The sequence below is a fragment of the Phocoena phocoena genome, chromosome 12 (genome assembly GCF_963924675.1).
Source record: "Phocoena phocoena chromosome 12, mPhoPho1.1, whole genome shotgun sequence".
NCBI classification, from domain to species: domain Eukaryota; kingdom Metazoa; phylum Chordata; class Mammalia; order Artiodactyla; family Phocoenidae; genus Phocoena; species Phocoena phocoena.
Genome location: NC_089230.1, coordinates 83997442 through 84013231, shown reverse-complemented (window position 1 = coordinate 84013231; position 15790 = coordinate 83997442). Strand labels below are relative to the sequence as shown.

Genomic DNA, 15790 nt, shown 5'->3' with positions numbered 1-15790 from the left:
GATTTTGATCAGGATGAAAGACAGGTTTAAAAACTACCAGTCGACTCTTTCACAGTTTCACTTCAATGAGGTGGAAATGAGCTGTCTGTTAACAATTTTTTTTAACACTTAAAGTTTTTTGCCAGCCTGATTTTATTTCCTGATCTGTGAACGCAGACATTTGTGAAGCCAATTGCTATGGTTTAAGATAACTTTTAAGCTTAACGATTTTCACCAGTATGGATCAATAGTATAATTTATCCTATTTCGCCAACTGTGGCAATACTGAACATTAAACCAAGTTATCTGTTTTCTAGTGCCTGACTTATTTTTCCAAATTCTATAATGGTTCTACTTTTCTTTCAAACATATATATATATATATATTATATATATATGTATATATGTCTATACAATACGTATATATACCTACAAGTATACATACATACCGTCTATATATACTGTCTCTACACACACGTCCCCACACACTGATCCGCAGAAAAATGTCACCTTCACAGGTTCGAAGGGATCCCAAAGCGTTCAAAACCCAGGATCTGCAGTACCAATCCATAGAAAGATATAATATTTAAAATCACAAAATAGTTTTGTGGACTCTGAGACAAAACCGTGTCACGCAAGCCTGTACACAGGAGCCTGATTAGAAGGCTGGCGGGCTCTGCTGACCAAATTCATCTAAACTGACGGAAAAGCACAAACTGAAACGTAAACGATGTCCTTCTTTAGCTCAACTGTTAAAAAGCCAATTATCTACCTGTGCGTGCTCGCCGCATGCAATACTTTGATGACACTTCGCAATCAGGAGTGAGAAACTCTGAAGCCTTTGCATCCACCCGTCCTTCTATCTGGGAACCAGCGAATAAAACAGAAACCCGAAAGGCATAACTCCCGGCTGTAGGGCGACGTGGCTGTAATGCAGGAAAACCTGGGCCTGAGTTGGCGGAGTCCTCGGTCCTCGCCGAGTGGGAGGGTCACACGGGGAGAGACTAATAAGGGCAGCGAGGCGTCCCCCGTCCCCACTCGCAGGGCGCTCAGTGCTCGCGGTGCTGCAGCCGCGCGCGGTCTCCGCTGCGCCTCCGAGGGCCCCGCGCGCGGTCAAGGTAAGTGCGCGGCGCCGCGACCCTGCCCGTCGCCCGCTCCCTCGCACGCACGCGGCTCCGGGTCGCCGCTCGCGTTCGGGCTCCTTCGCGTGCATCCGCTTTTCCAGAAAATCTGAAAACGGCGCTACCCTCGTAGGTGGGTTTGGGTGGATAAATAACGTACACCTGCAATTGCGCATTCCCATAGGTAGCCTAACCCTGGGACCGGCAACGTTTGGCACGATCTGGCCACTGGAGCACGCTGTGTAGACCGTAGGTCGTGTTCCTGTGTTCCCATAATGCAGGCTGCGGGCTGTATACTTTAGTTCTAGGTGGTTCTGCCGGCTCTGTGTGTTTGTAGAGCGGAACCAGGACCCCTGCTGATGCGGTGAGAACAGGCACCGAACACAGAGGAAACAAGGATCCCTGGGGTGGAATGCGCAAAACAAACCCACTCAATAGAAATTCAAGCCGTTAGAGCTTATTTTTTGGTTTCTGTCTAGAAGCGAGGAGACAGTTACGGGACATAAATTGGGAGACGCGGGGTTGCGGCGCCTCCTCCCCTACCAGTTCTGACCCGAGGCTGCTTCTCCGAGCGCGGCTCCGGGGGTGCGGCGCGGGCGGGGATCCCGGGACTCGGCCTCCCCGGCCCGGCTCATCCCGGCGCGCCCGGCCCTGCGCCCTGATTGCCCCGCAGCCGGCGCCGCGAGGCCGGGCCGAGCGCCGGGGTCCCCGCCGTCCCCTGCCGCCGCCAGATCCGCCGCGGCCGCGGGGAGGAGGCGGGCACTGCAGGGTCCCGGAGAAGTTTGTTGGCCCGGAATCAAGCTTGCCGCGGCCGCGGGCTCTCCAGCTCCTCCGGGGCGCGCGGCGTGGCCGCGAAAGCTGCCTCAAGTCGGTTACGGAGGGAGGGGGAGAAAAGCGAGGCGAGTCGGTGGGCGGACGAGCCGGTGGACCGGCAGGGCTGCAGCAGCCTCAGAGGCGCAGAGACGCGGATTGGCAGAGGGTGGGGAGAAGCAGAGTTCCAGATCGCAGGGTCAGCCAGCCTCAGGGGACAGCAGACTGGGGGTAAAAAGAGGAGGACCCAGATTCCCGCAAATGCATCGTTTTAATCGAACCATCCAGGAACTGGTGACCGGAGCCACTGCTGGAGGCTGGGAAATGGGAGCTTAAAGGAAACCACTGAGCTGCCTCCCCCTACCCCCCCCCTCCCCGTTCCAAGACTACTTGGTTCCATCTTCTGCTTGGAGGAGGGGGCCGAGGAGAAACCAGATGGGAGGATGGTCCGGACGCGCAAAAGGGTTTTGTATCTGCCTGATAATGGAGCGGAGGAGATAAAACCTCTCCAACAGCCCCCTTCCCACCCATCCCGACAAAAGAAAAGAGAGGGAGAGAGCAATGGTGCTTCTTCTGCCCCAAAACAAGTGCCACTGTCATTCTTTAAGGGATTTAATAAACCTCTTCAACTGAGTGACAGTCTTTCAGCATCTCCTTCTGGTCCGTGGGGAAAAAACGGTGGCACCCTAAATAGAGATCTTTGACGTGTGCCTGCAGAAGAGAAGAGATGTTTAGGTCTTCAGATGGTGCAACACGTCCCTAAAACCCCTTCCTGAGGAATAGCTCTTCAGGACGGAAAAGAGGATGGTGATGCCCGGGGTGGAAAGTTCATTCTCTCCCCGGGTGTTAGAAAATGGAGAAAGTTACAGGCAGGTGCTTCTATAATGTGTTGTCCAGCCTGATCTCTAGAACTGGTCAGGAATCTAAGTGGGGTTTGCTGAGAAAGGAGGGAGAAGGTGGGTGATAGAGTAGGGGAGAGAGCCTGAACCTGATAAAAAAAAAAGGTCAGAGAAAGAGCAAAAAGATGACAGAAAACCAAGAGTGATTATTCATTCTCACAGTTGGGACGTGATCTCTGTGCCTGAATCATCATCATCCAAGGAAACCACCTAAAACAGATGGAAACCCGTGGTATTGTCCAGAAATAGAAAGTTCCCATCTACTTTCTGGTCCTTCAGTTTAATCTCTCCTGCTGCAATTTTAGTTCATTTTTTCCCCCAGCAGACAGCAATGCCCAGTGGGTACACAGAACGGATGGTTTAAAGGCAGGAGAAGATACGCAGATAGAGACCATGGTTGTCTGGCCAGTTGGCATCATTAATACAAATTCAAGTGAAGAATGAAAAATTAGCAGGAATATGAACTAGCAGAGCTAGAGAGATGCAATATATAACCTGGAGAGGATGCTGGAAAAAATATTTGAGGTGGGCCACGTTGAGGAGTATATCTTAAAGAGGCAGAGAATAAGGAGGCTTAGCAGAACACAGCAGGAGAGAGGACCTTCCAGCCAGAAGGAAAGGCACGTGTGGAGGCTTAGAGGTGGGCGTGAGCCGTCATGTGCCTGGCAAGTTGGAGAATCCAAGCTGGGGTGAAACCAGAGATGAGGAGATCAGATAGCAACTGCCCAGGAAAGATTGGAGAGGAGAGCTGAAGGGCCAGGGGCTCGATAGGGTGTGATTCTGCAGGCCACGAGTGAGATAACCAGGTGAGGAAGTTGCACATCGAATTTGGAAATGATAGAAAGATGGGAAATGCAAGCATGGTATCAAAAAAAAAAAAAAAGAGTGGAACAATAGGCCTCTCTTATCCATGCAGAGGTTGTGAGGCCCAAAGCGCCTCTGATCCCTCTCGGAGAGAAAGCAAAGATAATCCTGAGATTGCAAGGTTATTTGATCAGAACATTAGCAGAGGCTTCCGAATGGGAACATCAGGAAAAGTTGATAGATTAGGCAAAAAGGTACAATATTATTTAAAATTTGAAGGGGCACAGGGTCATTGATCTAGAAATACCTGTGGAGGCTGAGCTAGAGAATTAAAATATGACAAAATATTGGTTGGTCATGGTGGTTGAAACTGAGGATAGCATCCAGAGAGAAAGTTGATGGTGACAGCTGTCTTTTAGAGAAGTGAGTCAATAAAAGAAACAGGTTGTTGAGGGTGGAGAGTGTTGGTTAAACCTGCTCCAGGGGAACCTAAGCCTGGTGACCCCCGGGAAGTCGATACTAGTTTTGAAGTGACAGGAGAAATAACAGAACTTTGAGGAAATGTGATAGTGTTGATCAGTTTTAGAGAACTATAAACATTAAGAACCAGGAAGTGTGTTTTCGGTAAAAGAAGAAAAGTTCAATAGTATTTTTTTGGTCTCACTAAATAATGTTCCCTGAGCCTTCTTTTAGTAGTTTTTCCTCTATTTCTCTATAACTCTTCACTTCATCCGTATTTTTTGTAATTGTTAAGTCCCTATCTGATTACGTTACTTGACTTCAACCTTTCATTTGCTTAATTTTAGTCCAAATAGGATTGCCTTAGACTATATTCATCCTACAAATTGATCAAATGAGGATCTATTAAATGCCAAGTTGAAACAAAATGCAAATATCAGATACAACCTGTTTTCGCCAAGATATTCAGTATAGAGTGGACACAGAATGCGCACAAGTTACTACAATGCAGGGTAGACCAAGCTGAAGCAGGGCTGGATCCTGAGCACTGGTGGATCACAAGGCAGTGAGTAATGGATTCTGAGATGGGGCTTGCAGACGTCACAGAGGACACAGCATGTGAACTACACGTGGAGGGCAGATTAGACGGAAGAGAGTTGGAAGAACATTCCAGCATGCACAGAAGCCTGGCACATTTGGGGACTTGGGAATAGTTTGATGGGGTAGACTTTGTTTGGACATGAGCCTGGTCAGATGAGTGGAGGCCCTGATGTAACACAGCCTCGAGTGCCTGCTGCCCTAAGGAGTGGGCATGGAAAGCACCAGGAGGCTTTGAGAAGGCAGAACACGAAAGCCGGGTTTTTGCTTTAGAAACAGAATTCCTGGGCAGTAGGGAGATGGAACTCCAGGGAACAGTCCTGGGGGAGAGGAGATTATTGGAGTCAATCGCACTTTTCCAGATTCAAAATTGTAGGGAAGTGAAGTAAGGCAGCTTTTGTGAGGACGGTTGGTATGGATTCAAGAACCATTTCAAAAGTAGATTTGACAGATTTTGAAAGAGATTTTATATGGGGGATGAAGAATGAATTCAAGATGATTTTGAAATTTCTAGCCTGGATTCCTAAGTTAAAGATGATGCCTGTGATTAAAAGATAAAAATCAGGAGGTTTCTGTAGAATATAACAAGGGCAGAAACATTGCTGAAGCTGCAAAAGACCTTGCGGAATAACTTCAATTTCATGACTACGGTCAATAGCAAAATTATGAAATAATGCTGGATGGAGTCCTAAGCTCTTGAGGATCCTTTTTTTCCTGTTGTGGACTTGGATTTTTAACTGCATAGGCATGACTTTCCAGCCAGTTTTTTACAATAGTTTATAGACTCTACTATAGCTTCACTAAAGATAGATTCTAAAGATTGGTAAAAGAACAGATGTGTAACACCTGTTGCTTTTGCTTATTTACAAGATGTGTCACTTCATAACAGTATGGCCAGATTTCCTTGGTGGAGTTATGTACAGGCACATTGGAGGGTAGTCAAGAAAGTTTGATTTAGAAATCAATCCTCTACCCACTCACACGGCATTTCTTTTTATAATAAATGTTCTGAAAACTTGGGTTCTTTCAGCCATTTAACAACTCAAGCCTATTTTTTAAAGTCCACATGTGTTGCTCATTTAACAGCTGACGTAAAGCGAATCAATGTTGCCTTTCTATTTTCTCCTTTCACTTATCTTTTGCATGTTATTTTCTATTTGGTATTAGATCTAATGCTCTGCCCCTTTACCTAAGACCAAATTCAAATTTCAGAGATGCAGAATGAGCATTATTAACTCTTTGATGGCATAGAATAAAATTATTCATGTTCTGTAGGCAGATTTGGCTTGGTTTCCTTTGAGATGGCCCCCGACCATCTTATCTAGGCAGCCTCCATTCCATCATTCTGTCTACTGATTCTGCGTTCCTTTGCTTCCTAGTGTCTGTCTCTAAAAGATGACGTATGTGTCTGTTTGTTTGCCATCTCCCTGACCGGAGTGACCCAGGGACTGTTTGGCTCACTGCTTTGGTGTCCACAGTATACATAGTAGGACCACATCCTGTCGATGGGATGAAAGATTAAGATTTCCCAATATTCCTTTCTGTCCTCTTTGTGGTCTCTGTACACAAATATACATTAATAAGAAGATTTTAAAAATCTATGTCCTAATTCAAATATTCTCAGTTTTTATAGTTGCCATCTAAGATTTCAAGAGCTGGATTAAAGAAGTTTAAAGGACAGTGGCTCTTTAAAATTCCCTAAGCCCAACCGGTCTCCACAGATATTTTGGTTGGCAAAGGATGGTGAGAATAATGGGTTTTGGTAGAGGTCAGAGGCCAGCCTTCAGGCAGCCGACTTCTCTTTGCTGTTAAGACAATGAGAAGCCAGCTGCAGGCAGGGCTGTCTGGATGACCTTAGAGGGTTCCTGGTCTCCAGGAGTGTTGTTTGCTCAAGACGGCCAGTGCTGGGCATACTCACGACAGTGACTTTCGTACTGGGAAGGAACTGTGGAGGGTCTGGCTCGAATCTTGATGGAGATTAGCTGAAATTTGAAAAGGAAGCTTATAGGGATGTGATAGGTCTGTCCCACACCCTGGTAGTAAACATCATGGGGTAACAGCAGAGGATTTTTAGTCAAGCCGACCTAAACCGGAACCCCAGGCTCTGGGATCCTCTCTATGAGCTTTAATGTTTCATGTCTGTACCAGGCAAGAAGGTCCCTGCTCTGGGCTCTACATTTTAGAAGGTCTTGCTCTGTCTGTGCACCTGGTCTCAGTGGTAAGAGTCCACAGAGGTAAGGGGACTGGCCCACCCAAAGCCAGAGCTTCTAAACTAGGCTGTGGGAATCCAAGATCCTGACATTCCCTGACCAAATGACCTTTAGTCATCTTGCAGGATCTGGACACCTCTTCCTTGGGTCCATCTTCCCAGGGACAGACCAAGCCACTGGTGTGAACAATCCTGAGCCCAAGGGGTGGTCAAGGAGAGAAGTTTGCAGGTGCTGTGGACAAAGCTTGGGCTTACTGGCATGTTCCCACGTGTGTGAGTGAGGCCCCTCATGGTGCAGATGGAACCAGGAATGGGAAACAGTAAGGGAGGAGCTTTGTCTAGTCCAGAGGCCACTGCATCCCTTGCAGCCTTCTCTGTTCAATTTTGAACATGACCTTGGCTTTTAGGTCTTTGTGAAAGTTTATTTGTCAAGGAGAAAGGAGAAAATATATACTTCTTATCAGTTTTATTAGCTTTATTTTTAACTTTTAAATATTTAGACATATGGAATGAAGATCTCTTGCCCTGTACCCTGCTAACATTAGGAGCAGGCATGCCTGCCTCTCAACTTATTGTGAATATTAAATAAAATACAATATATAAAAGAAATTCTGCTTCAGAAAATGAGACCAAGTATATTGCCGGTAATCTCCATATCCTTCTTAAAATGCATCAAGAGCCATCTTTGTATAAGTCTGGAAAAAAGTGATTTGAGGGCCCTAAGAAACCTCAGCATCTACATATATTACCCTGAGGTTCTACATCAGTTGGTAAAGTATTGAAGGTTAAAGTTTAAATCTTACCTGGAAAGAACAACACATTACACTGTGATAACATTGGCTTGGATTCATTTGTAAAACTATCTTGATAGTCACGAGCTGGGATCTGAGGGGACAGGAGAGCAAACAGGCAAGTTTCAATGAGGAAGGAGATTTTTGGATGGTGGAAAAAGCCCAGAATTGAGAAATCCAGGGAGGGCACCAGAGGTGGGTGGAGAACAGCTAGAAGCAGCCTGAGGACAGCAGGTATCTGGGGATTGTGGGAAGGATCTGGGAGAGAGGTCCAGGAAGACCTCAAGGGAAGTCTTGCCCTTGACACTTTTGTTGGGGTCAACCCTGAAATTGCCTGCAGCAGAGGGAAAATATCTGGGAAAGGTGTCTTTTTTTTTTTAAACACAAACAAGGCTTCGTTTTGAGACCCTGTAAAAAGTTTTTTCAGATGTTCGTAGCTGCGTACATGTCTAATCAGGATTGAAACAATAGAAACCTCCAATAGCAAACACGTTTTTCGAAACATACAAAAAGAAAGGATATACATTACAATGACCCTTAAAATATTATAAGATTCTGAAATGCCTTAAGAATCCTGAAATGTTAAACTATCGTCACTACAGATTCAAACGTAAGTACACTTCACTGTGTCTCAAGATTTACAAATTGGCAGTTTCCTCCCTTTCAATTCAAAGAATATTTACCGAGTCCTGCTTTTCCAGGTACCATGCCAGGCACCAGGATACAGTGATGGACAAGACACACAGTCCCTGCCCTCAGGAGCTTAGAGTTGAGTGAGGGCCAAAAACATGTGTACAGACAGAAAAGTCTGAGCTAGAGAAGAGGGTGGCCAGGGCGTCTACTGGTCAGGGAAGGGCTCTTCCACATAGTAACATTTACATGGAAGGATGCAAGATGAACAGGACCCAGCATGTTCCTGGATGAGGAAACAGCATGTGCAAAAGCCCTGAGGCTGGAAAGAGTGAGGGGGTTTGAGGAACAGGACATCAGCAGGAGGGGGGTAGGAGCCAGTTTACTCAGGGCTTCTGGACCATAGAAAGCCTTTTGGATTATATCCAAAGTTCAGTGGGAAACCATTGAAGGGTTAGAAATAGGGGGTGACGTGATCCAACCTTTACTTTAAAGAAAGCTGTCTAGTGCTATGTAGAGAGTGAACTTGGTCAGGAGCCCATCGTGCATAGGGAATCAGTCAGGAAGCTTTGGAGGAGTCGACACCAGGGCAACCTGAGCTAGGCCAGTGGCAGAGGAGAGGAGAGCAATGGTTAGTGGGTTTGAGATGTGTTTGGGGTAACACTGATGCGACTTGATGGGGATGTGTGAGATGGGGGTACAGAAGGCAGAAGAATCCATGTGATGCTTGGGTGTCTAGCTGGAGCGCTTTGACGGGGGCTAATCATGGAGACTGAGAAGAACGCGAAGGTGCAAGGTGTGGTTAAGAACCAAGCATTCGATTTGTATGAAGTTATAGATGTCTCTGTGATGTCTGAGAGGGAATAGTGAGTAGGCCGCTGGACGCAAAGTCTAAAGTTCGGAGACCAGGATTAGACTGGAGAGGTAAATTTTAGACCCATCATCTGACAGATACTGCTTAAAGCAGAGAGGATTGGTAAGATTACCTAAGAGACATTATAAAGAGAGAGGAGAGGAGGACCCATAGATCCCACCATTAAGAAATCAGGTAGAAAGAAGCTCTAAGAAGGGGAATTAGAAGGAAATCCCAGACAGTGTGAGGGCAGGGGGGCCAATGAGAGTGAGGGTTTCAAGAAGGAGGGCGTGATCAGCTGCTGGAAATGCCACGGAGAGTTGAATTAGATGCGAAGAGAAAAGGATCCTTCTTTCAAGTTTTGCTGAACTTGGCTGGAGACATTACAGCAGAGTGGTGGAATGGCAATTCTTTTGTAACTAGAACATTTAGTCGACTAACCATAACATCAATTCTTCAAACATTTTGAGGAAATGAGTGTGAAGTTGAGTACTTTTATCCTCTAACTGACTCAAAGAAATAGTTGGGAAACCTCAAGTTTGAATTCATATGCTTATGGCTATATAGCTCTCTGGTTCTTTGTTGCCGAAACAGGGACCAAAGCTTCAATGAACATAAATTTTTAGGATGCTTTGGCATTTCTCCATTGTTCAAACATCACTATCAACCTCAGGGTGAATAGATAAATATAACTAAATTTTTACTCAGTATTTTTTATGAATATGTGGAGCAAACAATTATAATAGCAGATACTTTTTTGAACAATTACTGTATTCAATGCCCTGTGCTATACTCTTTCCAGGTATTAAACAACGTGTTGCTAGTATTATTCCCAGTTTTCAGATGAATAAATGAAGTCTTGGAGAAATCATGTAACTCATTCATGAGTGGTGGAACCTAGGCATGAAGTTTTAACCACTGTGCTATACTGCTAACTTATCAACTCATAAAAATCAGTTTGGTTAAAAATGCAAACAATCAAGGATCTCTATGAAAGTTAGATCCATATTTGTGAGTTCATTTATTTGAAATAGAATTAATTACTTTAACAGTTACCAACGGCCTTAAAATAATAGCTAGGATAAGTTTCCAAAGTCATATGAGGATTACGACCAGAGCTGGATAAGAGAGTTCGAAAGAAATAAGGTATAGGGCTTCCCTGGTGGCGCAGTGGTTGAGAGTCCGCCTGCCGATGCAGGAGACACGGGTTCGTGCCCCGGTCCGGGAGGATCCCACGTGCCGCGGAGCGGCTGGGCCCGTGAGCCATGGCCGCTGAGCCTGCGCATCCGAAGCCTGTGCTCCGCAACGGGAGAGGCCACAACAGTGAGAGGCCCACGTACCACAAAAAAAAAAAAAAAAAACAAGAAAATACTGACACATGCTACAAGATGGTTGAACCTCGAGGACAATATGCCTGGTGAATAAAGTCGCAAGAGAATAAATACAGCGTGATTCCACGTGCATGTGACCTAGAGCAGTCAAATTTGTAGAGACAGAAAACAGAATGATTGTTGCCAGGGGCTGGGGTGGGAGAAATGGGGAGTTACTGTTTAATAGATACAGAGTTTCAGTTTTGCTGGATGAAAAGTGACAGGTGGTGGTGGTGATTATACAGCATGAAGATACTGAATGCCACTGAACTGTACACGTAAAAATGGTTAAGATGGTAAACTTTGTTATGCGTATTTTACCAGGATTAAAAATAAAGATATATACATATCATTGTAAGTAGCGTGGCTTTAAAAAAATTTAGAAGAAGAGAAATTTAAGTTATATGAGGCTCTATGGACATTGATAACTAATTAGGAACTAATCTGAAAATATTTTCAGAGGCTTTCATGCATAATAAGGTATATATTAATAATGTCTAATTACATGTATAAGCAGATATCCAATTATATAATTATATATATTGTAAAAATCTATTGTGTTCTCTTTGGTGACGAGGATTTTCTGGAGATAATGATGAAGGGAACTGTATGCGATAAGCTCAATTCAGATATTTTGTTCTGTTGCAGGTCTGTGGCCACTGGATCCCATGGTTTTGAGGCGCCATGAGACCCGCTGGCTCTTGGAAGCTTTGGTTCTGGGCAGCGATGCTCCTGCTTCCTGCTTCCACTTCCGTGGTGAGCAGGGACAAGCCAGGTATCCAGGCCACCTCTTGTCCAGTCTCCAAATGTTATTTATAGTCTTTATTTTAAAAAAATATTAAAATAAGTCATATTAGGGTTGAAGAGGCCATAGATTCAATCTACTAGCACAAAATAGATAATAATTTATTGTTTTCCCCATTGACCTGCACATTGCACATTGAGAATGTCTAAAATTACATTTTTTATATGCATATTATATTAGTCTAAATAGCCTTTTCTTTCTCTCACTGATATTTACAAATATAAATATGTATGTACATCTCTGTGTGTGTCTATTTTTCCCTTTCCCCTTTAAATGAAGTTTTTCAAGTTACTCAAATTGTAAGTATGCAAACCCATCCTCAGTTAGGATTAACCAAGGACATAGCTAATGTTAATTACAGAAGAGTGAAAAACAGAATAAGAAATAGAAAAGGAAATGTAGTTTAATTATATATCAATTTTGTAGTATCTCAGATGAGGCAAACAAAAGATTAACTGTCGTGAGAGCACTTTTTGAACTAAATAGATAATTTTTATTTGCAACTGTTCAGTTATCAACCTCATAAATATTTCCAAAGGACTTGAAAGCAATTTGAAACATTCACTTCCACCTCTGATTTTTAAAAATGATCCGGTGGCTAATTTGGAAGTCTCTTCTTGAAGATTGAGTACGCGTGAGTTACTGACCTCAATGTACTTCGCATTCCAAAGTTGAACTAGACACATTGAAAAGCCATTTGCTGAGCAAAGAGAAACTTCAACTCACCTTCTATGCAAAGGATCACATACGATATATTCTGACCCTGGTCACATATGATGACGTGTCATGAGACTATGAGTCTTACTGTGCTTATTCTTTTGAATGTTTCTTTCAGAATTTTTGCTAAACAGATATAAACATACCCTAGTAGAGACTTTTGAGTTTGAAGCACTCATAAAATAAAAACATATCTGAGTCACGGTGTTTTGTAAGTCTTTATGATTTTTTACTAATTTGGCAGGAGTTGCATTTCATAAAATAATCTACATGAAAGTTTGAATATTCTAACACTGTACAAATGACATCCTGTGGCTATCATACTTTTTGGGGGGAAAATCGTTTTGCAGAAAAGTCGGGCGTGACTCATGGCAAAAAGAAGTCCCTAGGGCAGGGAGTTTATTCTGATAATGTTGCTATTCTTCTGAATTAAAAAATATATATATTTATTTATTTGGGCTACGCCAGTTCTTAGTTGCAGCATGTGGGCTCTTAGTTGTGGCGCGCAGACTTCTTAGTTGCAGCATGCATGAGAGATCTAGTTCCCTGACCAGGAATCGAGCCCCACGCCCCCTGTATGGGGAGCGCAGAGTCTTACCCACCCGACCAGCAGGGAAGTCCCTCTTCTGAATCTTTTTTACATCTCTTCCTTTTAAGAGACGTAGCAGGAAATGCAATTTGCTACTTAATCAGAGGGGATAGGACTTTTTTGGTTTGAAAGGAGAATGAATCTGTTTCTAGGCACGTGCGAGTGTGTAATAAATAAATGTTCCTGATGATATTGATTTGAAGGATCTACATAAATGGTTTTCCAATTTTAGTGTGAGCAAGAATCATCTGGGGTACTGATTCTGGAGTCCCACTCCCAAAGATTCCTATGATGCGGGACAGCATGGGGTGGGATTCAGTCATTTACATCTTTAACCGGCTCCCCACGTGAATCTAATGCCTATGTTTGCGGAAAACAGAGGAACACTCACCTTTGGGATGATTAACTATTTCTTTTTATTATTTTTTTCTTAGCTGGTTGTCTTGCACCTTACACTACCAGGTTGCATTTGTTTATTTCTTTAGACTTTAATAACGTTTTTGGGAGGGGTAAGAGCACTTAGCATGAGCTCCTCTCTGGTAACAAATTTCTATGTGTATAACACAGTACTGTTCGCTATAGATCTTGCGTACAGTACTCATCACCTTGCGTAACTGAAACTTCTCCATCTTGGGATTCCCCTGAATGTTTTGCTCTTGTAGCTTGGCTATGTCAATTCTTTAATCAGGTTACATTGTATGTAGGAAGACTGAAATGCATATATTCTAGCCCAATTCACCCTACCAAATTAATCTTTCTGAAAGATTTTCCTAAGAGTGTGAATTCCAAATTAATTGGAACTCTAGTAAGATTCACGTAACCTGAAGCACTAAGAGAAATTCCTAAAGAAAAAAAATGAAGAGTTGTTTTTTATCGGGGCACTTGGTAGGAGATGCTTGTGAAACAGCCCACACTAAACGTGCCATGGAAATTGCTTAACTGCAAGTATCGTTTGCTTTCATTGAAAATGTCAGCACAGCCCTGTCATAAGTATTATTGAAGAGTATAACATTTCGGGCCTGGCAGGGGCTCTTCTCATGTCTTGTGTGTCTGATTCATAGCACAAAGTTCCCTTTTTAGTTTCCTCATGTGCAGACCTGTGCCTGTGGTCACTAACCATTTACCGGAGGGAAGTGATTACAGCCTAAAAATAAAATATAACAAATCTGAGGGGGAGGCTAGGGTTTCAGCTCTGGAGTCTGTGAAGTTGTCAACAATCTGCTGTTAAACTTAAATACACGAAGGATAAATCGAGTCTTTTAATTGCTTTACTTAACTCAATGGTGTGCCTAATGATTGCTTGCAATATTGGGCCAGTTGGGATGGAATTCAAGAGTAATATGGAGGGATTCGATAATACCTTTAATATTAAAATCTTGAAGCTATTCAGAATTAGCTATTCCATATTCTTTCATCAGTTTTACTATTATGTTGAGATTATGACATAAGGCATGTTTGCATATTTTCACACTGCAGATAAACAATTTGAATGTGGCCGTTTCAGTTTAGTTGTCAAAAGAGGCTGGGGAAGAGAGTTGTATTAATTAATATACATCACAGAGATCATCTCAAAACTTGCTTTAATTACTTTCTTAAAACTTGTCTCTATGATAGAAGCTTATGTCTCATAATAGTTCCTATTTCTCATGCATTTTCCTTAATCTGTTCTAAGGCAAAAGTACTGAGTTATCATCAAAAGTAATAAAAACAGAAAATAAGGTAAGGAAGAGCAGCAAAAAAAAGCCAGACTCAATAAAGAGATAATAGAATGCCATCCCTTTTACTTATGGTAAAACTTCAGGTTAAGTGTCTTGATGGAATTGATTATAAACTTAGGTCCCAAACTATACACATACATCCTTTTAAACTAGTTTTCTATTGATTATAAGGAAAAACTATTCTTCTGAAATTTGGCTTTTACTAGTCGACACACGCTGCACTCTTAAACTCAGAGTCGAAATATGCTATTATATAGAGAGTTTTATTTTGTGTTTTGAAGAATTCCTCATGTTCAGTATGGTACCGGATAAGAGTCCTACTGCTGACGAATGTACTTTGTAACTCCTAAATTTTTAAAGTGCAGGAAAGCGTCACAATTATTAAATAAAGGTTATAGCTCCTAACCTGGTATACTCCTCTGGGGGAACAGTTTTGGATAAAAAATTAGCAGTGAAGGTTCTGTGACCCCTCGTTACCTCTTTGTTAATATAACTGTGTTCCCATTTTTTTCTCGTTTTGTCACTTTTCCATATTTTTTTGTTATATTCTGGTCCAAGGTGCTAACCTCTTGTTGTTAACCATTGTTTTTCTCCCAACCTAGGATACTCTGTAATCCTTCATCAGATATATTAGCAAAGTATGAAGTGTACAGGAGTCCCCAGGGCAACTAGTAACAATTAAATGAAAGGCCTCTGTCAATGGGAAGTCTGTCAGCCTTTAAAAAAAAAAAGCAAAACACCTAAAGGCTGTTACTTTGATCCATTTATGAAAAGAAAACAAACTAGTTCTATGTCTGTGGTAAATTACTGCTCTTCAACTTCCCCAACCCTGATCTTGAGACAAATGCTGTGTCATGAGTTTTGTCACTAAAGGTAAAGAAAACAATTTTCCTAATGCATGTTAGAAAACAAGAGTGATACCTGTCAGAGTGGCCATCATCAAAAAAACCACCAATAACAAATGCTGGAGAGGATGTGGAGAAGAGGGAACCTCGTGCACTGTTAGTGGGAATGTAAACCACTGTTGGTGGTGCAGTCACTGTGGAGCACTGTATGAAGGTTCCTCAGAAAACTAAAACTAGGGCTTCCCTGGTGGCGCGGTGGTTGAGAGTCCGCCTGCTGATGCAGGGGACACGGGTTCGTGCCCCAGTCTGGGAAGATCCCACGTGCCGCGGAGTGGCTGGGCCCCTGAGCCATGGCCGCTGAGCCTGTGCGTCTGGAGCCTGTGCTCCGCAACGGGAGAGGCCACAGCAGTGAGAGGCCTGCGTACCGCAACAAAACAAAACTAAACTAAACTAAACTAAAACTAGAACTACTACATGACCCAGCAGTCCCACTCCTGGATATATATCCCGAAAGAAACAAAAACACTAATCTGAAAAGATACATGCACCCCAGTGTTCATAGCAGCACTATTTACAATAGCCAAGATATGGAAGC

At 43.2% G+C, this 15790-nt stretch overlaps 1 protein-coding gene across 1 annotated transcript in view; it reads left to right on the top strand.

Moving 5' to 3' along the window:
* The first annotated feature begins 11205 nt into the window (after positions 1-11205).
* COL19A1 (collagen type XIX alpha 1 chain) overlaps positions 11206-15790 on the top strand; it is a 352005-nt gene continuing 347420 nt past the window's right edge. The window contains exon 1 of the mRNA XM_065888668.1: positions 11206-11296. Within this exon, the coding sequence (XP_065744740.1) occupies positions 11206-11296 (91 nt within the window). The remainder of the gene's footprint in view (positions 11297-15790) is intronic.